The following is a 23,439-nucleotide window of genomic DNA, read 5'->3' as shown; positions in this document are numbered from 1 at the left end:
TGGATGTTAAAATCCAGAAAGCGCTAGTGATTTAAATATATTTTGGAACTGTAGATTTTCCTGCTTTTTTTATTGAATTATATATATATATATATATATATATATATATATATATATATATATATATATATATCCCTATGTGTATTTCTGACTGTTTTGCATTAGGATACACGGTGGTACTTACATATAATGCAAATAAGTATTATCATGTTCAAATGTCTCATGTATGAACATTGCTCATACTAATAGTGCATATTTTACTCTTGTTTTGTTTTTCTTTTTATCGTCATTGTACATTGAAATGTTAACAATCATGTATGCTGTATGCCCGAGAGGGCCCTAATTTGGAAATAAATCATATTCTATTCTATATATATATATATATATATATATATATATATATATATATATCATACACAGTGACCAGGGGGGTAGCTAGGACTATTTCAATGTGTAGGCTCGAAAGATGAAGCTAGACTCGACCGAGGTGCGAAGCGCCCAGGAGGTGGGGTGCGGGGGAGTTCGGGGTGTCACCCCTGAAATATTTTTGAATTGCACTACTCTGAGCATGAGCATCAAAACAATTGCATTAGACATGAAATATTGTACAACTTTTCAAAGATTTTAAACTGTTAAGTCGAGTGAGTCAATGTGATCACTAAAAGTTTAATGAAAATATGCAACCATCATTTATATCATGTAGAATGCATTATAAAAAGAAAAGGCCCGACGGGATAATAATTTTATATCCGATTTTTAAAACTAGAAATATATATGAACATATTATTTTTGGCAAATATCTATAGACAAAGATGTGTTTTGAAAATGAAAAAAAAAAAATGTGTATGCACGTGCCTACTCGAGTCTAACGAATCTACACCCCTGCACTCATATAAATCATGGCGACAATTCAGCACTACGTGATGCAAAATCATAATGATGTTTTAATTTCCTAGAAGAGCCAATGTAGATGTGTGTTGTGAACCCAACAACTGAAGAAGTTATCTAAATGAACTTGGCGATTTCTAATAGCATTCTTGAAGGTATTTTTTTTTTCCTTGGATAGGACATTGAAAGATAAGATGAAAGCCATCCTTAATTTTGTTAAGTGTCACAAACATTACATTATCTGTGCTGCCTGTGTTATAGAGCCACACTCCCCCCCCCCCCCCACCCCCCCCCCCCCCCCACCCCCACAAAGTCTGGCTCTAGAGTGAGCCTTCCCGGAAGTGTAGCTATAAAGTGCCCCCCCCCCCCCCGGAAGTCTGGCCCTAGAGTGAGAGGATATCACAATTACTAAAATCTGAAGAGCTTGATTCCAAAAATGACCTAAATTATATGCTAAAGAGCTAGCTAATTTACCATTTCATGCGAGAAAATGCAATATCAAATGCTATTATACAATATATAACATAATGACACTACATCATGCATAAATATCATATGTTTGATCCCATTCTGGTTTATCCAGGGTTCCGTGTTCGCGCAATTCACTGATTTGTATTTTCTATAAGAGTTATGCAGTTGATAATTATTAGCAATTTCATGACACAATATCACATCAATGTCATTCAATATCATACAATGCAATATCAAATAAATATTGTATCATATGATACAATGTTCTCTCTCTCTCTCTCTCTCTCTCTCTCTCTCTCTCTCACTCCCCCTCTCTCTTTCTCTCTCTCTCAGTGAGTTAAAACGACTTATTAATTCCAATGTGTTTTATTCACCGTTTTCTACTCTTGAGTTTAATGAACGACTTAAGCAAAATCATTTAATGCCCTGCTGAAAAAGGTTTTGGTATCTAAACAATCTCCATAAAGTGATAGTAGTTTACCAGGAATAAATGAAGGGAGAAGTCCTGTTATGGGGGGAAGTCTGACTCTACATCTAGTGATAGAGTAGGTCTTCCCACGGGGAAGCCTGGCTCTAGAGTGAGACTTCCCCGGGGGGTTCTCCTGCTCTAGAGTGAGCCTTCCCCCATGGGAAAGACTCACTCTAGAGCCAGGCTTCTGGGGGAATGCTCACTCTAGAGCCAGGCTTCCGGGGAAAGGCTCACTCTAGAGCCAGGCTTCCAGGGGGAGGGGGGGACGTCTCATTATGGGGGAAGGCTCACTCTAGAGCCAGGCTTCCGGGGGAAGGCTCACTCTTGAGCCAGGCTTCCGGGGGGGGGGGGGGGGGGGGGGGGGGCGTCTCATTATGGGGGAAGACTCACTCTACAACACCTGCTCTCACCCTGGAATCTTCCATTTTCAATATATTCAAACAGTGCGAGGAAAGTTTAATGAGAGATATATGTATGTTTCTATATCAGATTGTGTTGAGTATTGTTAGATTATACTAAAGTCATAATGTACAAAGTGCTTAAGAGTTTTCCATGAATGCATTATACTCTTGTAAATATATGTCTAGAAATCTATTTTTGTACGTATGGATAAATTGGGCAGTGTTGATAATATCCTGCCTGATCCAAGATTCTCCCAAACCCAGTTTGAATAGTCTAAATAAGCTAGAACCTGATCGATTACTGCATCATATCGCAAGTCCAGTGTATTCATAGGATGATTTGAAAACGCAATTTCAGTATTTAGTAATTTACACCAATATTTCATTATTTTGATTTTTCTTTGAATGATAAGTGGGTATAGGCCTAGTTCCCTATAAACCATATACATGTAACTGCACACATTACGCCTAACACCTAGATTATTTTCACAAAATAAAAAATGTAATCGTTCAATTTTGGGTGCTTTATGAAATCCCCAGATTTCACTTCCCTAAGAAATAGCACTTCCAACATATATATCGAATAGTTGACGCTTGGTCTCTGCGTTGAATTCAAACGTGTGGATATCACGGTTTAAATCAGATATTTTCGGCCTTGGTCTGCTAGTTTCTTCTGCGTTACGTAAAATTTCCGTTGTACTTCAAATAGTTGAAGGAGTCGACTTGTTCTAACATTTCGTTGTTATAGGTCCAAGAATAATTGATAGATCCTTCTTTCCTGAATATCAAATAGTAACCGACTAAGTCCATGACAAAACGTATCCATGTAAAGCGTTGAGAGTATTCTGTAGCTCCTCGGGCGAGTGAGCGAATATTACGGTGTCATCTGCAAACTTAATACGAATAGACTTAGCTCCCATAATTCAATAGATTGGTAGTTTTCGTTGATGAAATGGTTTTCCAAATCATTGATAAACATATCAAATGATATAGGTGATAGTGCCTCCCCCTGTAGTAATCCTGTGTTTACGGGAAATTCCTCGGATATATTGCCAGCACTCTTACCATAGACGTGTACATCTGTATATTCGTGGAAAAAATTCAACTGATTTTCATCTTCAATAGGTTAAACCATTTTTGTTTGTCTGTTAATCGTATCAAACGCTCTTTATAATCGACAAAACAGCAGCTTAAGCGTACCCCCACCCCCACTCGCTATTAGCTTTGTGGTGCAAACATTGCATCTGTAATTGAAGGCTCTGTTTGGAATCCAAATTGTGAACCCGTTATAATATTTTCGGTGATGTTCCATTCCATTATTCTTCTGTTAAGAATTGATGTAAAAAGTAGTTTTCTTAGATATTAACTCCTGGTGATACAGATACCTCTGTAGTTTCCAGGGTCATTGATGCTTCCTTTTTTATGAAATGGAGAAATAACTTTCTTTGACCATGATGATGGAAATAAATCAGAATTAAAAAAAAAAGAAAAGATGTTGAATAGTGGCACTAAAATTGGAAAAATGATGTCGCTGAACTCAGAAACGTATTAGGTTATGAATGGTCGTTTCCCGCGCTTTTGTTGGGTTTCAGCTTGCAGATACAGATCTCTATTTTCGGTGTTTAGAAGTTCAAATACGGGGTGATCAGTATCCATGCAACCATTTTCTGAAATATATGTTGCAGGAGAATCATTGGCAAGGCTCCAGAAGTGTTAAAAACCTTTAGCAGCGTAATTATTTAATTCTTTGTGCTTCCTTCATGAAAAGAGACGAACGGCAAAAGCAGGGAAGGATTCAACTGGAACTAGGCGAAGCTCAGATGAATACAGAAAGCTTGATGCCCTTGTAAAAAGAAGTGCAAAGAAAGATAAACAGATTGTGAAAAAGATGAATGGGAAATCAACACCACAGCCCATGTCTGTTAAAAGCAAGGAAGGAAACATACTGACTTACAAAGATCAAGTGAAAGACAGATGGAGAGAACACTTCTGTGAGCTCCTAAACAGACCAGCCCCAGCACGAAGGTGCCATCCAAGTCAACAGCTATGGAAAGAACTAGATATAGATACAAGTGAACCATCAGAGGAGGAAGAAGAAAAGGCAATCAACAAACTGAAGAACAACAAGTCAGCTGGTACAGACAGTGTTACAGAAGAACTGATAAAATGTGGAGGTCAACCCGTCAGAGCCAGGTTCCATTCACTCTCATTCAGATCTGGCAAGAAGAGCAGGTACCTCTAGACTGGAAAAAGAGTGAACTTTGTATTATCTTTAAAAAAGGTGACATCAAAGACTGCAAGAACTACTGGGACATTGCACTATTGTCTGTGGCAGGAAAAGCCTTCGCCTGGATTGTATTGAACAGGATAAAAGATGCTGTTGACAAAAGACTACGAGAGAATCAAGCAGGATTTAGGAGATCGAAATGATGTATTGACCAAATATTTTGTCTGAGAATACTGCGCGAAAAATGCCTTAAGTTTCAAATACCAGCAGTCACCATTTTTGTCGACTTTAAAGCAGCTTTTGACAGCGTACATAGACCATCCTTATGGAGAATAATGAAAGAATATGCCATCCCAGACAAGATCATAAGCATTATCAGAAACACCTATAATGGATCTCAGGCTAGAGTGAAAGTAGGAGGCGAATTTTCCGACAGGTTTTTTGTCGAGACTGGGGTGAGGCAAGATTGTGTTTGGTCTCCTCTGCTGTTTGGCATTCTCATAGACTGGGTATTAAGAAAGTCCTGTGACAGTAATGGATTGCAGGTGAAGAAGCGTGTTCGTACACTCAGGGGAATCGAGGACGGTTGGAAACTATCAGACCTCGACTTTGCTGATGATGTGGCTCTGATAGAACCAGACGAGGAAAAATCAACAGCAACACTGGCAAGATTCAGGAGAGCAGGAGAAGAGGTTGGCCTTGTAGTTTCTGCAGAGAAAACCAAGGTTATGCCAATAGGTGAAACATCGGCATGCGTGAAAGATGGAGAGTCTACCACTGATAAAGTTGAGAAGTTTAACTACCTAGGCTCAACTGTAACACCAATTAATTCCATCGATATCGAGCTGAACATTCGTATAGGAAAAGCCGCCAATGCATTTAAGAACTTGCGCAACACTTGGAGAGCAAAGATCAACCTCAAAACAAAAATGTGAATATATAGAGCAGTTGTCATTCCAACATTGCTGTATGCATCTGAAACATGGGCCACAACCAGGAAACATGAGCAACGACTAGACGCCTTTGATTCCAGATGTCTCAGAATTATTCTGAAGACCAAATGGTGGGAACGAAGGCGCAACAATAACATTCGAGAGCTCACAGATCAACCATATGCCTCAACACTACTCATGGGGAATCGGCTGAGATGGTTTGGTCACATGTCGAGGATGGGAGACGAAAAATTTCCTAAGCGAATGTACGAGTGGGACCCTACACCGGTCGGAGGCAGACGAAAACAAGGACGACAACGGCAGAGATGGCGAGACACGCTGGCAAGAAACTTTACAACTGCGGGTCTAACATATCAGGAAGCCGAAAATATAGCCAAAGACCGTGTGACATGGAGGGATAGCGGCACTGATGTGATAACAATCACTAACAGTACCCAGTGAGTGAGTGAGTGCTTCCTTCATGCTGAAATGTTTGAAAAATTGTTTTGGGTTGTTTTTCTTTAGCTGCTGCACCATGTCTCCTTTATTGGTTTTTAAGCTGGAGTCTTTTTCATTCACGTTTTTCTTTATTAAGTCTGTCATGGCTCACTATATGATATAGCTCACTATATTGAGACCTATTCTAAAGCAGACATGTATCGATTATACAACACTTTAACATTCATGACTGAACCATGGTTTATCTTCTTCAGTTACCTCCATAGGTATATTATTATCATTTTTTATACAATACTTTCCTAGTACACTATTCAAATGTTCACTGAAGTTGTCAACAATTGATTAATATCGGTTACTTCTTCGACAGAAGAATGTAAGACACCCAATCTATTTATACGACACAGTCTCATTTAGATAATTGTAATTGGAGTATATGAAGTTAGTAGTTCCGATGTGCCTAAAGTGGTACAATCATGTTCTTGGTCACTAAGATCGCGCGGAACAGAGAAGCCGATGGGTGCATGATCTGTGATTTCTGTCAGAACGCTGACCTTGAAATAAGATACCTCGTATATGATCAAATGAATTTGTCAGCAAAAGGTCACAGTTAGGACCACAATGTGTGTATTTTCCACTCGGGTTAGAGAGGTGTCGTCAATTGACAATACGTTGTTATGCCCCCGAGATCGAGGGACATATTGTTTTTGTCCTGTCTGTCATTCTGTAATTCTGTCTGAAACTTGAACAATTTTGACCCTGTGACCATGACTTTGGAGTTTGACCTACTTTTTGAAAACTTTAACATTACTAATAACTTTTGATCAGTACACCCTAGAGATTTTCAACATCTTTGACCTTGTGACCTTGGAGTTTGACCTACTTTTTGAAAACCTTAACCTTGCTTATAACTTTTGAAAAGTAAATGCAAGAGCTTTGATATTTCACATGAGTATTCCTTGTAACAAGACCTTTCCATGGGTACTAAGCTTTTTTACCTTGGCATTTGACCTACTTTTAAAAAGAATTGACATTGATCATAACTTCTAGATAGTAAATATTAAAGCTTTCATACTGCAAATGAGCATTTCTTGTGACAAGATCTTTCTATTGGTTCCAAGATATTTGTCCTTGTGACCTTGGCCATCTTTGGAATTGACCATTATCGGGGGCATTTGTGTTTCACAAACACATCTTGTATAAGTCTTCTACCATACGGTGTCCATAGCTGCTCTTGGCCGAGGTTCATTATCTGATATATAATTCACCACCTCCGAAATATGTTCATTATTTCAGAATTAAAGACATCAACTTCTATGTAATCTAGTAGAGATCAGGATCGCCGGTAATTACATTGCACAATGTTTCCCATTTCCGTATACTTTGCAATACAGTCACTCAAGAATCTTAAATAGATCGATGTTGTAAATGCGCTGATACACGTACATATACATATGTAATTTTGGTCCTGAAAAATATCTTTACTTATTTGAATCCAAACTATTGTATCATATATTTCGTGTATTTTAACACATTGTTCGTATCTAGCGTGTCTCATCAATCAATCAATCTAGCGTCTCTCCCAGTATAACCATCCCTTCTCCTTGTGAACGATTTCTTATACGTTTTGTTCTATGAAAAGCATGGATCCTTTAACCATTACAGAAAAATTGGAGTGCTCAGTAATCCAGCACTCAAGAAGAAACATATATCGTAGTCTAATAAGTAATTTCGGAATTTTTTTTATCACAAAGCTTATTTTCCAGGCCACCATTTATGTACTATACGCGGTATTTTGTACCCCCCCCCCCCCCCCCCCCCCCCTTGCAACCCCTATTCATCGTCGTCTAGGGGTGTATCGCTCGGGGTTACTTGTTTCCCATTTACATAAAGTCGATCTCTAGCAAACATAGCCTGCTTGTTATTTTCCTTGGCCCCCTTGTATTGCGGGAGGAGACGCTGTGAAAGCTGGTCGCGATACTCCCATGGCAGCTGTTCGCAGTGTACAGTCTGTATGCTTTAAAAGCTTGTTTCTCGATTTACGACGTGGATATTTTTGAATTTTACTAGAAATGGACGCCATCTTCCTTCACTGGGTTTTCTGGCACGGTAAACGCTACCGAACTGTAAATTGTCTGCATCCCGAACACGCAATCTGTTTTAACAAAAAAATTTGAACGACTTCTGCGTGGTTAATTTTCAGCCTCAGTTTCTTCGACATTGAAGAATAGTAAGTTATCTTTCATGACACTTGGTATTAAGATTCTCGTCGCGCAATTTTCTGTTTTTATCTTCTCAAATTCGTTTTGCAGTTTAGCCATCTCCACTGCCTGGGTTTTAGCGCTATTCTTAATTCTAGTCGCCGATTTCTGGAGAGCTCTTTGACTTGAAGAATAGTCATCAACATTTTTAGATTTTTTCTTTATAAAACATTGACTTTGGCTGTAAGATCTGTTGCCGATTTGTCAACATGGTTTTAACTTTAGAGCATTTTCTAATGTCAAATACCGCGTGTTCAATTTGTTCAAGTATCTGCATCTTCATCATAATGTCGCTAGCTTGCCTGTCTAATAACTGAACCCAAGGTGGCGCGGTGGTCATTATTTGATATTCTATACCCACCACAGTTATATTACTAAGATCAAAGGAATGCTGCGGTCATAATTCTGCGATATACCTTCATTGTTCATACGTATACAATGATACATCGTAATCGTATTTAACTGATTATGAGAAAACTGATACTCATCTCGCTAATTAGCTGCAGAACTGTACTGTAGCTCTCTGAAAAAATATTTCGACATAACAGAGAGCTACAGATCCACCCCTTATAAAAACCTTCCATTTACGGCGCACAAAAAGCTGCGCACGGTTGAGGCCTTATATCGTTGTATTCTTGAGTTGCTGTCTCCTAAATCTAATATCAAAAAATTCTTAACATATTTTCCTACAATACTTGTGTCCAATCTATTCGTAAAATTCGTTATATGTTATGTACTCGCTCTTCATTTATCATCAATACGAATAATTTATAGATATTAAAAAATATAGTTTTTCTAAATGTCAAATAAGCTCTTGATTCATGAAAATGCTACAAACGTCCTTAACACTCGTGTGGCAGGGATGGAGACCGGACCAGACTAATGAAAGCCGCATTGCCGTGAGTTTAGCTATTTGAATAATTATTGTTTAAAGGCACTGGGATGATATATTATTTAAAACATTTAGCTAAAATATTTGTAGGGATATTAGTTCACATCTAGACGTTATTATACAAGTATGGAAATTAACCGGGATTCTAATTGACCTGCTACCTAACATGGCTGCGTCAACAAACGAAATCATTTGAAGCTGGGAGTTTTCTGGTCGTATTGGGCTTTAATGAATATTTGAAGGTATGTTTAGACACAAGTATAGTAGGAAAATATGTTAAGAATTTTTTGATATTAAATTTATGATACAGCAACTCAAGAATACAACGATATAAAGCCTCAACCGTGCGCAGCTTTTTGTGCGCCGTAATCGAAGGTTTTTATAAGGGGTGGATCTGTAGCTCTCTGTTATGTCAAAATATTTTTTCAGAGAGCTACAGTTCTGCAGCTACTCGCTAATGCACCTCGTATTTTGCGACAAAAAGTTGATAATTGTATAATCATAAAAAAATCAATCAATAGGCCTATATGTTGTACAACACATTTATAAATGACTGAAGAACATTTATCATTCACTATAAATCAATCGTCTGCATTCCGAGATCGATACACATGTACAATATAAACATGATGCGCATACACACGTTTTCTTGAACTGTGTATTCAAAGCAGTTGATATAATTCGTCAACATCATACCAAGTACTAGAAATAGTATTTAAAATAGATCTAGAATACCCCTACCACCATCTCGCCTTTCTCCTCAGCACGTTTCAGAAACTCTCATGACGTCATGGTGACCTAATTCGTAGCTACATATATAACATTTAAGAAAATGATCGGTTGTATATTTCTGAGCCGTGCATGTAGTAGAATTGTTTTCGTGTATGTTGCAGGGTAATCTCCTTGGTCTCGACATGTTGTTTGAAATATAAAAATCTGGCTAACGCCTCGGCTTTTATATATCCTGCCACACTCATTAACTCTGTCTTCTGTAAACAAGACTCCACTCTATTTTATGCTTACAAACAAACTAGTGTAATGTTAATTTTGTAACTTAAAGCATCTTAATTTTGCACAGTCACATATTTAACTTTTAAATGACACATTTTACCTAAAGAACACTTGAAATATATACATACATGTACATATCATAAACTTAGATCGATATCCAAATCTTTTCAAAACTTTGTCAACAATCACGGGCACTGGAAGTTGATGTAAATATATAGTATGTGCATACTATATATTTACATTAACTTCCAGTGCCCGTGTCAACAATTAACACATCTTTGTTTACACTATTCAGGCAGTTTGTCTTGAACTAGGTACCATTTAACTGAAACATTCAAGGAAAACTGTCTGAAGAGCCGTAAAGCAAAAGTACTAGCAGGAATTCAGGGCCGTAAATTAACCTTCAATTTGGAGGAGGCAGGAAATTAGGCGGGGGTCTGGGGGCCGCCCAGGCCCCCAGACGCTGAGCACATTTTGTGCACACTGAACACGTTTCAATGGAATACACAAATCTCGCATAGAAACCGTTTTTGAAAATGTCATATCACCGATCATAATATATGAACATATTATATATATTATGATCGGTGATATGCCATTTTTAAAAACGGTTTCTATGCGAGATTTGTGTATTCCATTGAAATAGATAAACTCTGAAGTTACATATTTTATCAAAAATACGTCCGAAATACCCAAGGAATTGAACATTTAAAAATAAAAGAAGGGGGGTACCGGAAGTCCTGTCCACAAGCACCTGTGTATATATCCTCAAACATTTCCAAATAGCCATATTAAACCAAACAATAGGCCAACAACCAAAATACACACATGAGAATTTCACAGGGGAGAGGGGTATGTATAGGGTAGGGACATAATATCTATATACGATAAACTATAAGGATAGGAATATGTTCAATAATTTGAATTCTTTATATCAAACATCGTCGGATATACCCACGGCTGATCTCGTCACGTGATGAGTAGAAGACGAGATCAGCCGTGGATATCCGACGATGTATATCAATGGATACCTTAAATTAAGATTAAGGCTGAATGAAATTACAAAACTGCCTCACTAATATGGAGATTATATCAAATATATTATTCAGTACACAACTTCCAGTTTTTTACAAAAGCAATCACCTCCCCCCCCCCCCCCCCAAATAATACTAACAGGCCTACATGTACGTTTACTAAAACCCCAATCCACCCGTACATACACGAGTTAACGGCTAGTATAGATAATACGGACTCAGCAAATTTAAATATACATCGAGTGTTTCCAAATTTGTCAGATCGAAACGCTAATCTTAAAATATACATGCCGATGTCAATTAAGTACAATCGCGGTATATTGGATCAGATCAATCGAACAAAGACAGATCAAACTCTTTCATCGACAGACGTGAAGAGATTAAAGATGACGTGGGTGGAGGGAGTGATGAAACACTGGCCTACCACCAACTACACGCAAAGATATATAAATTGTCTAGAAAGTTCCCCATTCACGTGGTATTTTGAAATCGACATGTATATATCTTATAAAAGGAGATTTACGTACTCTAATACAAATGTTTACCTTGTTACACTCTCAAGCAATCTTCTGTAAGCCATGCCATACCTAGTTCTGACCCCAGAGGTAAGTGGTTAAGTCCCAGGGGTTAAGGGATCAAATTGACAGTGAGTGATCGAAGCATTGGTTTTAAACAATTTCTACAGGGATTTACACATTCAGTTTAAATGCCCATTCATCAATTTGAAATGGAATGTGACTCTGTCCTGTCGTGTACTGTTTTTGTTTTGAGAGAGAGGGGGGGGGGGGGGGAGCTTGGAAACACAACAGAGAAAAAGCTTGAAAATACGAGAGAGAGAGAGAGAGAGAGAGAGAGAGAACGCTTGAAAACACAAGAGAACAGCGAAAGAGAGCTTGAAAACAACAGAGAGGGGGGGGGGGGTGTAAACGTAGTCTATACCAATAAATAATTTTATCACATTGGAAAATAAAACTGTTCTACTTACCGAGTGCCGGTTAGATACCGATAAATACTTGAGGAAGCCCTTAAACTCATGGCATTTTTCTTCAGATTTATAACAGGAAGTTTGCTTAAAGTAGCACAACTTGTTGTTCAGGAAACTTCACTACAACGACAGCATATATATTTTGTATTTCACATCCTTTTGAATGTCTGCAGTTGCGTCTTATGCACGTACATTACTTTTCTCATCAATCGCGAGTAGTCCTGGCAGTTTGTATCCCCAGCTCTGTAAAACTACTGTCCATAGCGCTGGATCATTGAAAATCCCACGAGGACTTCCTTCGATCATGATCACGTTATTTGGTCGCCAATGCTTTAATCATCAGTCACATACTTATAACTTATTGTTTAAAGTTTAAGAACAGAGTAAAGTTGCATATAGACATAAGGTCAGCTAGCGAAAACAATGGTTATTTATCTTCGATCATCTTTTTGTGACCACAAGGTCGAAGATCAAGGGCATTTTGTTTACAGGCCCATAAACAATTTCACACGGCGGAAATCATAAGGGAGTATCTGCCTTATGATTTTTCGATGCAACTTGGTTTGTATGATGTTACATATGGGAAACATTAAAGTGGGGACGGTCTGTCCGCAACACAGGTATACAAGCTACCGGGGTAGGTAAAGCTCCCTACCTGGTGAACTGTAGCTATATCATTGATGATGGTCAAGGTTGTTCATCAAGGTCAAATATGCGGCAATTGAATGTTTCACTAAAATTTTGTTTCTAATTACATGTATATCTATTCTTAAATCATTTGATATTTCGCTCTGCAGTTCTCTATTATGAACAAGAGATGCATGTTTAAGCAGGAACAACACCAGAGAAATTTAATATGAAAGAAAAGTGGAGTATGTGTTAAATGTCTTAAATAGAAAACTTCTTAATTTACTTTATCTAGTCAAAAAGTGCAGTTTTAGAAGATAGTAAACTGAAACAAGAGGCACACAGGCCCTAACGGTCACCGAGTATCATAGCCCATACATAGACCTGTCAGGGTGTCTCATATTTACATTTAAACCTCATCCTGGAGGAGTCATTTGTGCACAGCTTTATGATCTTTCTAAATATGCATTCAATTACAATAGAAGGAAAGATGTAGTTTGAAGCATTTAAATCAGCCCTTATTCATTTGCCCCCCCCCCCCCCCCCCCCCCCCCAAGGGCTTATAGATTTTACAATTTTGGTAAAAAGCTTCACGACATCATAACCATGCATTTGATTTTTCTCCCACATGTGTGAGAGTAAAGATAATTTTTTTTAAAAACTGGCTCCATTTCTGCAGTTTTAGTCCCACCACTGAGGCCCTGGTGGAGCTAAAATCATAAATTTCACATTTCTTTTATCAGCTTCACACTAAAAATGGTAAGAATACAGGCCTTATAATAGTTAACAGATGAAGACAGACACATACATGTATGAACAGTAGGTCACCTAAGTGACTAAGGTGACCTTAAAAAAAATGTAAACCCTTCTGGACAAACCCACTATCTTCCCATCAGCAGTCGACAGGTTAACCAAATAAGCTACCCAAGGAATATACAAATATTGCTGATATTCATATTTCATTCATGTTTTACAAGGAAGTCAGCCATATTGTACACCTCCTTAAAACACATATGCTTCTTTCCATACAGCCCTACACACTGAAGACTTAAATTCTGCAAGGTAGTCTTCCCTAAACATTGTGCAGATGATGCAGTGCACAAAATGTGATGAAAAAAATGAAGCAAGACTTGGAGACTCATGTAGCAACCTAGCAGAAACTGACCTGCCAAGCAATATAGGGATAAGCTGCATGTTGATGTGCATCAGCCTACCCAGTATGAAGTCCAAGGTAAAAGATCTTCAGTTATATACCTATCTATAGGCCTTGTAGTGACCTTGACCATACTTGGCAACAGGGATCATTTGCACCACTGACCATCCTACCAAGAACAATATCAGAGAGCTAAAGCACTCTCCATTTCTCAAGATCCATTGTACACATGACACCTGCCTGACCTTGATCCTCACCATACTGACCCGCTGAGCAATAGCGAGAATATGCAAGTTGATCTGTGTCAGTCTACTAAGTCTGATAAATGTTCTCCGGTTATCCATTGCACAAAGTCCATTATACACATAAAAACCTGTCTGGTCTGGTCGTGACCTTGACCTTTTTGAGCTGCTGAGCAATTGGGATCATTTGCACATTTATGTGTATTACTCTACTAAGTATGAAGCCTGTGGGGTAGGGAGTTCCCCACTTATCTGATGCACAATATGTTGAAGACTGACAGACATGCTAAATCATTCCATGAAGGAGGGGGGGTGGGGGGTGGGGGGGGGGGGGGGGGGTGGGGGTAGGATGGACAACAATTGGCCTAAACTACAAACAATTTCTGCTTCCTGCATGGTGGAATACACTAAAACACAATAAATTATTTAATTGAGCCAGATTAAATTTCTTCTGTTTTTACAGACCTACAATATTACATTTCTGTTAATTTGACTATTCTGGAATGCACTATTCATTCAACATTCAGCTACTATGCACATATTTAAAAATATTCCATTTGTTCAATACATTTTCTGATCACCTGCACATTAAATCAAGAACATTATACATTTCAATTTCCAACATACCTTACACACTCTGTACAAAAATCTTGAACAATATATATTAAAAACTATTATATAATCTAAGCATACCCAAGTTGTAGAATATTTCCTCATGCAATTTATTATGGTATTTAATGTTCCGTTTTCTCCCTCTCTTCCTTAAACATTTAACTTCCTTATCATTTTAATACTCCTACTTCACACTGCAGTCTCTTATGTTTGACAGAGAAAGACCAAAATTTCCAAAAAATATTCATATCTATTTCAAATTTTCTTCAAAACACTAACTCTTTCTTTTCAATTATGCAAACACAATAAAATTTCATACATGAAAAATGAACACTGCAGACTTGGCTATTAATAAAACAGCCACTTAATCTTCAATGTAAATAGCAGGTAATAAAATCAATAACAAAAGCTCAAGTTGGAGAATAGAGACAAAACGTTGAATCAAATTCCTAATGCATAAAAAAATCATATATCACGACATTAAAATCCTATTTCTCTGTCATTGTAAATTCAGGTTGCCCAATTATACACGCATTTTTTACAGTAGAGCTCTCGTATACAGGTTAACCTATCTTCAATTTCACAATTATCAAAGAATGAGTCGAAGTTATCTCCCTTCATATTCATTTTTTCCCTCTCTGGATTATTGTCAGTTGTGGAGAGCTTGGCATTAAATGGCACAGTCGGTTCATGTGTATTGAATGTTAAAGTGAACTCTCCTTGAGTCCGCTCCAGAACTTTCCGTATGCGGTGGACGTGGTGAGGTAGCAAGGCTCCTGCGATTTCTAAAATGTGGACGTGATCTATACTTCCGTCTGTCTCTGTCTGTTTTACAAGCGAATGTTTCACCTGAAATGAACATGTATATCCAAAATTAAAGCCTCATTTAGAATTCACTCAATCCTTGCTCAAAGAAAATTTTTGTTCCTGAAATTCTTCATCATCAACCAGTAGGAATAAGGATTTTGCGTGGTAACATGGAACACTGAACCGAAAAATTGTGTCGCACATGTTAGCATCTTCTGTTAATTTGTATGCACAACGTTTTGTGTTGTACAACATACTTGCAAATGTCAAAAAATAGTTATTAAACACTTATATAGAGTATGTACATTTTCTTGCAGAGAGACATCAACAGAACAGGTGCTAATCATATATCAATGGATGATCCTCTCGTGAAAAGTTAGAGATAGGCATAGTATGAAATTGTTGTACTGTTCTACAATGAGATACAACAAGAGGTACTGTGAGAAATGCTCACTAAGAATACCCCCCGCTTACCCCAATCTCCCAAAGGATGTTGGTAGTAGGTATAAACTACCTCTTTTCTGAGTGTAAAAAACAAATGGCATGACAAACCGAACCATATCGCTACTTTGATGTCCAGTGTGCGTGACCTTTGACCTTTTGACCCCAAAATCGATAGGGAACATCTTCATCCCATGGGTAGTCCATATGTATGATATGGTGACTGTAGGTGGAAAGGATAACGCTTTAGAGCCCGGAAACCATATTGCTACTTCAATGTCCAGTGTGCTTGAACTTTGACCCCAAAATCGATAGGGAACATCTTCATCCCATGGGTAGTCCATATGTATGATATGGTGACTGTAGGTGGGAAGGATAACACTTTAGAGCCCGGAAACCATATTGCTACTTCGATGTCCAGTGCACTTGACCTTTGACCTTTTAACCCCAAAATCGATAGGGAACATCTTCATATCATGGGTAGTCCATATGTATGATATGGTGACTGTAGGTGGAAAGGATAACACTTTAGAGCCCGGAAACCATATTGCTACTTCGATGTCCAGTGCGCTTGACCTTTGACCTTTTGACCCCAAAATCGATAGGGAACATCTTCATCCCATGGGTAGTCCATATGTATGATATGGTGACGGTAGGTGAAAAGGATAATGCTTTAGAGCCCGGAAACCATTGCGTCTACAGACGGACGGACAACCCGATTCCAGTATACCCCCCCACAACTTGTTGCGGGGGGTATAATAATGGAATACAATTTAACAAAGAACTATTTTCAATCATCTTGTGGTGGACCTAGGAGAAGAAAATAAAAGTGTCAGGAAATTATATTTCAAACAAGGATATAATATGAAATTTTGTTTTTTTTAAAATCCCTTTGCTATCCGATCCAGAATAAAAATCCCCTACTACACAACTATTTTGTTCTTTTCCTCAACAAATTTAATTTGTCCTCATCATTACTGACCAAGTGCCTTCTGATCTACAATAACTCCATCATGTTAGGTGAGTTCTGAAAGACCAAGCGGGAATGAACGCTTCATCGAGAACTATTAAAGACCAGAACAGAACGCTTTGGCCTGGGAACCGAATGCTGAACAGTTTGAATGAAACAGTTTAGCGTGGGAATAAAACAACTCTAGTTGAGAACAGAATGCTTCATTTGGTGTAGAAATATGCTTCAGGGTCTGTAACTTAATGGTAGAGCATTTCCTGGAGGCTTTGTAACTGGAAGGTAAGAGTTTAAGCCCCTCCAGTACAATGGCCATGTCAAACCCAAGATGTAAATATAGGTAATGATTGCTCATTTGCCACTCAGCATTTAGAAGTGAGAATCATGGGGCCTTTCGGATATGACCTTATAAATGGAAGTTTCATGTCATGGCAGGTGTTAGTACAGTACATTAAAGAGCTACAGCCCTGAGCACTAAGCAAAGGTCTAAAATTGGGGAACTTCACTTAAAGCTGACGATGTCTCAATATGAGTGAAAAATTCTTTATGGGACGTAAAAAAATAAATAAACTAAACTTTATTCTCTACATATATGTATCTAAAAATACCTTATGGCTTTGTACTGCGGCTCCCCTGAATGGTGAGGGGGACAGGATCGTGGGTGGAACCCCTGCCTGTGGCCCACTGGACGCCACACAACTACGACAGTTTAACAGGAAATTAAACAGTGCCTGGACGTCCGCTCCTTGTACATGGATTAGTGACTCCGGTCGGTTGTCTATAGCTCTGAAGCCTTCTCTCTGTCTTAGTTACATGTAAGGCTAATCCACCAATAGCAGTTCAGATAATAACCAGTGTTAAAACTAAAGTCCAATATCACTGCTACTGAAAATAAGTCTATTGATTTCGACTTTCTCTCAAATTAAATTAATCAACTAAAAGTATATCTTCTTAGTTCCTTCTCTCCTCCTGGAGAACAAGGCCTCTACTAAAAGTATAACGCAAATGAAACTAACTTTGGACTTTTAGTTTTAATATGCCAATACATATTAAATTAATTCACAGCCTGTCCAATTTACTTGGAGCAAAACATCATTGACACAAACTATTCACACTTCACATTGCAGTACTGACAGACTGTAAGGATACATTTTGACTTTGGTGGGGTCAAGAGAGGGAAACTGTTTTTTGTCCAGTCCTATACTCTCTAACCATATTGAGGCTCCCTCATCAGTCTCCAGAAATTCATCGTCATCCTCGTCCACAGGTTGGGCAGCCTTGGCTCTGAAATCAGAGGAAAGTCATTTTATTGTCACATGCACCATGGTGCCTGATTGTTATTGTTTGAGAAACACTAGTTCTACAAACAGTACACAATATACACTTTACTGACTTCAGAAAGTCCAAGTGTGTGTTGCATATCTTCAGTGACCTTCATACACGGACACCATGTACCATATTTTCAAAAGTTTTCTAAAACATTAACCCCAAGAGTCTAGCTTTGAAAACTATGAGAGGAGTTTAATGGACAGACCATGTCCCCTACATTAAAATTTCCCAAGAGTTCAACAATGTCACCATGGAATTCAGCATTCTTTTCAATATACATACAGGTTCTAACACTGTACATACAAACACTGTGTTCTAGCCTGAAAACTATGTACGAGAGGATTGAAATGGGCAAAACATTTGTAACTCTATACGGGTATAAATTTTTAAAAATTGAAAGCAACATGCACGTCTTTAAAATTCATACTAATGTTGTGAAAGGATAAAGTCTTAGCTTGAAAACTTTTAGAGGAGTTTAGAGGGACAAACATGTGCCTCCTATATAAACCTAATTTCACATGAAAGCAGGGACGAGCAAAGCCCAACAACATTTGAATATGTTCTGTACAGTAGTTTCCCCATAAGGAAGTTTCAAATCAATGTGTGAAAACAGTAGAGATGCACAGATGGACACCCCCATCCATATAATATAGATCTACATCAAAACAAGTACTTCATGGGGTACTGAGCATACAGTGTAAGAGTTGTCTTTCTTTAGAATAGTTCATATTCTCTTCATGGAGAAATGAAATTCGTCAATGGGTGCATTTATTTCACAGTTTAGTTATTTCCCCCAGGAAAAAATCTTCAAAGACTATGAAGAACTGATCAACAGAAATCAACATAACTGATTTAAAATAGCAAAGATTTTCAAATAAAGCATACAGTAACTTTATCGTAGTCTAATATAATAGTTAAATGTAAACTACATTAAATTGATTACTAAATGTGTATAACACTGTAAATTTCAGTTTATTGTTTTATACACTAAAGGGCAGATCACTCCAATTGCAGAAAAGCAGCATGAAATTTGAACTCTCCAGTGTGCAGTGTATAGAGGACCCTTAATGTCTGATTACAAATGACATTCTTAGCATAATAAGTGTTCATTCATATTTCTGACTTTTTAATGACAATTACTCATTTTATGCATTTGTGTAAAATAATGTCATGAGATTGGTTTTCAATTGTATGTTTTAATGTGAAGCACTTTAGAGATTAATTAGAACAATACACAAATTTAGTATTGTGTTGTAATGCATTGTAAGGACACATTTTTGCACATGCATGTAAACAGCCCAGGTGCACCAAAGGAAATAGTCTCAGCTGTAAACATCAAATACTGGTCGGAACGTAAACAGTTAATGACTTCTATAAAATATGCACATATTTCTAATCATGGGCACAAAAATTAATTGAAATGGATACGTGGAAATGAAAAAAAAAATGATTCTTTTAAATATATAAAACTACAATTGGATTGGACAATTACTGGTCTGATACCATAACTAGAAACCAGTCCACACATTCAAAGTAATCTGAAACAGAAGCAAATGACTGACAAATATTGACAACACTGTCAAATTTGCAGATTAAAATGACTGACAGAATTTTTCAAGTTTCACAAACTCTGTAATAGGGTACTCACTCTGAATTTTCACCTTGAGATTTTTCTGCACTGAACGATTCTCTCTTTCTCTCCAACACTGGCATGTTAAAATCAATACCTGAATAAGCATTTCACCCCATTTAGTACAAACTCTGATCTACACATGTACTTCAACAAATAACACACAAGTTGAAATTCCGATTGCAAACATTAAATATACAGTGCTCCCTTGATATACCGCCCCCTTTCTCCCCGTGTTCACACTACTGACATACGACAGCCCTGCATAAAGCCATATGCCACGGATTTTTATAAACAAATGGTCAAATATTTAAGGAATGACTTTAATTCTGGGGCATATTATACGAGTATAATCGGGTTTGGGTCAGTTTATGCTTTGAGAGCAGTGTGGTGAAGTGTGACAGGCTGGACAAGGTATTCAGGTTAATTACGAATATTTTGCTGAATAAAACTCCAAATTATCTAAATGTTTATACAGAATGTAACCCAAGTAAATTACATAGCGGAATGTCTTTTGACTGTCCAGTGAATTGCCAGTATTGGTGAATTCCTCATTTTGCCACTCCCGCTTTCTTGCCCAAATTGGTCTCGAACAAAAGTTGGCAATATATTGAGAGAGCACTGTCATGCCACCAAGAAAGTGGCTTGAAAGAAATGTGATGGTAATCCTTCAATATTTCCAAATTAGGACAAGAAGAAAATAATTCCCAAACCTTCATTTTTCAGTGCCTCCCTTAGACCCCTGGTAGTGGGGGTAAGCAATGCATTGTGACTGGACTGACCAGCCACCCCCGCCGCCCGGAAGAGGACTGTGAACTGATGTGTACAGAAGTAAAAATATGGGCAGTGTTGTGAACGGAGCTGATGGAACGCCGATGTAAAACTCTCATTCCTGTAAATGAGAAATCAATCTGTAATAGATTTATCAAGACTTTATTTACTGCATCCAATTTTAATTCCATGAAATGTCTGGGGACTTACCAGTCCTCGGAGAGTGTCTTTTGGATGTCTTCATTGAGTAAGCCATTCGATGAGGATCTGTCAAAAAATTAATGCCTTGTCAAAATTTCTAACCAGTGAAATGCTAACACACAAATAGCATCTAAATCCAGTCATAACAATGATTTTTTTTAACTAGCTTTGTTTTAATTAGCATCGTCTGGAGAATTTTTAATCATTCAGGCTTCATATATTGCTTTCAGATTCTTTTGTCTCTCCATGAAAAAATGTGCTCATTTCTTACATCAACAAAATTTGGACTTTCTTTTTATGATTTCAAATTCTTTGTAAAACTCTGGTACAAAAGAACAAAAAAATGTTCACACACACATAAAAAAAAAATGTCATACACCTCTGCTGAAGAGCTTGGAAGATCTGTCGATATGATCTAAACAGGTTATTGTGTACTTGGTCGGTCTTTGCAATTTATCTCTGTAATTCAGTATACTCAACACTGCAAGTAGTTTACGTTGCACATGTGAAGTATAAGAATTACATTGTGCACCAGCTTGTAATGGTAAGGGATAAGACTGATTTTTCTTGTGTGAGTGCATGCAACTGAATTCATACAAAAATTACACATGCCTAATTAGAAGGCCACATAGGATCCAGGTAACACTCTAATACTATTTTTCAAAGCAACAGTTACACACTTTTATAACAGATGTTTTACAGTTTGCTAGGCAGTTCTACTGCCATAAGATCATAAGAGAATTATTCTGTGTGTCCAAGCTATAGTAACAAAAACACAAAATAACAATTCTATTATTCTCTCAAGTTTCATTAAAAAAAACAACAAATTAACAAACATCCCCATATATCAAAACAATCATCCAAATTTCTTTTATCCCCATCCTCTCCCAGAAAAAAAAAAACTGTCTTGGTATTGCAGGAGAAGCTTTACTGTGTTCACAAACTTTATGATGGACAGATAGAATGACAGACCAAGCAAAAATGTCTCCCCTGATTCATGTATGTTTCAACAATACTTCACTGTGAACCAACACAAGCTTTTCTCCTATATCTCACTGCTTTGATCATTACCTTATTTCACAGTCTGGCATTATTCAAGGGATCAGTACCTGATTTTACTGTTTGTGTCAGTATTCTAGGGATCAGTACCTGATTTTACTGTCTGGCACACTATTCTAGGAATCAGTACCTGATTTTACTGTCTGTGACATTATTCTAGGAATCAGTACCTGATTTTACAGTCTGACACTATTCTAGGAATCAGTACCTGATTTTACTGTCTGTGACATTCTTCTAGGAATCAGTACCTGATTTTACTGTCTGTGACACTATTCTAGGAATCAGTACCTGATTTTACTGTCTGTGACACTATTCTAGGGATCCGTACCTGATTTTACTGTCTGACACTATTCTAGGAATCAGTACCTGATTTTACTGTTTGTGTCAGTATTCTAGGGATCAGTACCTGATTTTACTGTCTGGCACACTATTCTAGGAATCAGTACCTGATTTTACTGTCTGTGACATTATTCTAGGAATCAGTACCTGATTTTACAGTCTGACACTATTCTAGGAATCAGTACCTGATTTTACTGTCTGTGACACTATTCTAGGAATCAGTACCTGATTTTACTGTCTGTGACACTATTCTAGGAATCAGTACTTGATTTTACTGTCTGTGACACTATTCTAGGAATCAGTACCTGATTTTACTGTCTGTGACACTATTCTAGGAATCAGTACCTGATTTTACTCTCTGTGACACTATTCTAGGAATCAGTACTTGATTTTACTGTCTGTGACACTATTCTAGGAATCAGTACCTGATTTTACTGTCGGTGACACTATTCTAGGAATCAGTACCTGATTTTACAGTCTGACACTATTCTAGGAATCAGTACTTGATTTTACTGTCTGTGACACTATTCTAGGAATCAGTACCTGATTTTACTGTCTGTGTCACTATTCTAGGGATCAGAACCTGATTTTACTGTCTGACACTATTCTAGGGATCAGTACCTGATTTTACTGTCTGGCACTATTCTAGCGATCAGTACCTGATTTTACTGTCTGGCACTATTCTGGGGAACAACCTCAGCCATGGAAGATTGGGGTACATCCAGTACAAACAGCAGCTATAGAAATCTGACTTGTCTTCCATCACATCACCCTGCAAGATCATTCAGATTATAACTCATGCTCTTAATTTTAATAATGACTGTAATTATGCTGGGTTTTTTTTTCAATTGAATGCAAATTAAAACCATTTCCTAGGATCACAAATCACTTATTCACAGCTCCCATCAAGTTACTATATTGAGTCTTTCCAACTCCATCATTGAAATGGGATGGTTATCTAACAACCTAGCTTTCTCTAAAGATTCAAAATTTTATTTGATTCCTTTGCATACACAGAAGTTTGATTACCTGACTGCAGTTTGACACAAAGTCTGTCAGCCCTTTGGCTTCCTCTGCTGTTTTGATCTGTGTACACCATAGTAATGATGACTTCGACACGACCCTAAGTTTGACCTTTAATGACCAATCCACTGGCACTGGTCTACTGGAGGGTGGACTGTCTCTTTCTTTTATAATTGGCTTTGGAAACTCATCCTTAAAACATAGAATATAT

At 37.7% G+C, this 23,439-nt stretch overlaps 2 protein-coding genes and 1 long non-coding RNA gene across 4 annotated transcripts in view; 1 reads left to right on the top strand and 2 right to left on the bottom strand.

The window, feature by feature from the left end:
• LOC125675498 (phospholipase D1-like) overlaps positions 1 to 12,461 on the bottom strand; it is a 77,045-nt gene extending 64,584 nt beyond the window's left edge. Inside the window, exon 1 of one of the 2 annotated variants that reach the window (XM_048913222.2) lies at positions 12,028 to 12,461. In XM_048913222.2, coding sequence (XP_048769179.1) covers positions 12,028 to 12,077 — 50 coding nt within the window. In that variant the 5' untranslated portion in view covers positions 12,078 to 12,461. Of the gene's footprint in view, positions 1 to 11,587; positions 11,829 to 12,027 lie in introns of those variants that run through there. The other variant, XM_048913223.2, reaches the window with a different exon arrangement.
• Positions 11,449 to 21,099, top strand: LOC130052740 (uncharacterized). Its single transcript, XR_008801121.1, has 3 exons — positions 11,449 to 11,647; positions 13,686 to 13,885; positions 20,562 to 21,099. It is a non-coding gene; the product is annotated as an uncharacterized LOC130052740 (long non-coding RNA).
• LOC125675503 (protein downstream neighbor of son homolog) overlaps positions 14,463 to 23,439 on the bottom strand; it is a 13,121-nt gene continuing 4,144 nt past the window's right edge. Inside the window, exons 3-10 of the mRNA XM_048913231.2 lie at positions 23,235 to 23,420; positions 22,865 to 22,977; positions 20,817 to 20,873; positions 20,549 to 20,727; positions 19,854 to 19,932; positions 18,026 to 18,160; positions 17,485 to 17,680; positions 14,463 to 15,510 (exon numbers count right to left, since the gene is read on the bottom strand). Of these exons, the coding sequence (XP_048769188.2) occupies positions 15,172 to 15,510; positions 17,485 to 17,680; positions 18,026 to 18,160; positions 19,854 to 19,932; positions 20,549 to 20,727; positions 20,817 to 20,873; positions 22,865 to 22,977; positions 23,235 to 23,420 (1,284 nt within the window). The 3' untranslated portion in view covers positions 14,463 to 15,171. The remainder of the gene's footprint in view (positions 15,511 to 17,484; positions 17,681 to 18,025; positions 18,161 to 19,853; positions 19,933 to 20,548; positions 20,728 to 20,816; positions 20,874 to 22,864; positions 22,978 to 23,234; positions 23,421 to 23,439) is intronic.

The sequence above is a fragment of the Ostrea edulis genome, chromosome 3 (assembly GCF_947568905.1).
Source record: "Ostrea edulis chromosome 3, xbOstEdul1.1, whole genome shotgun sequence".
Lineage (NCBI taxonomy): Eukaryota > Metazoa > Mollusca > Bivalvia > Ostreida > Ostreidae > Ostrea > Ostrea edulis.
The sequence above is the reverse complement of the archived record's forward strand: the minus strand, read 5'-3'. Positions and strand labels throughout refer to the sequence as shown.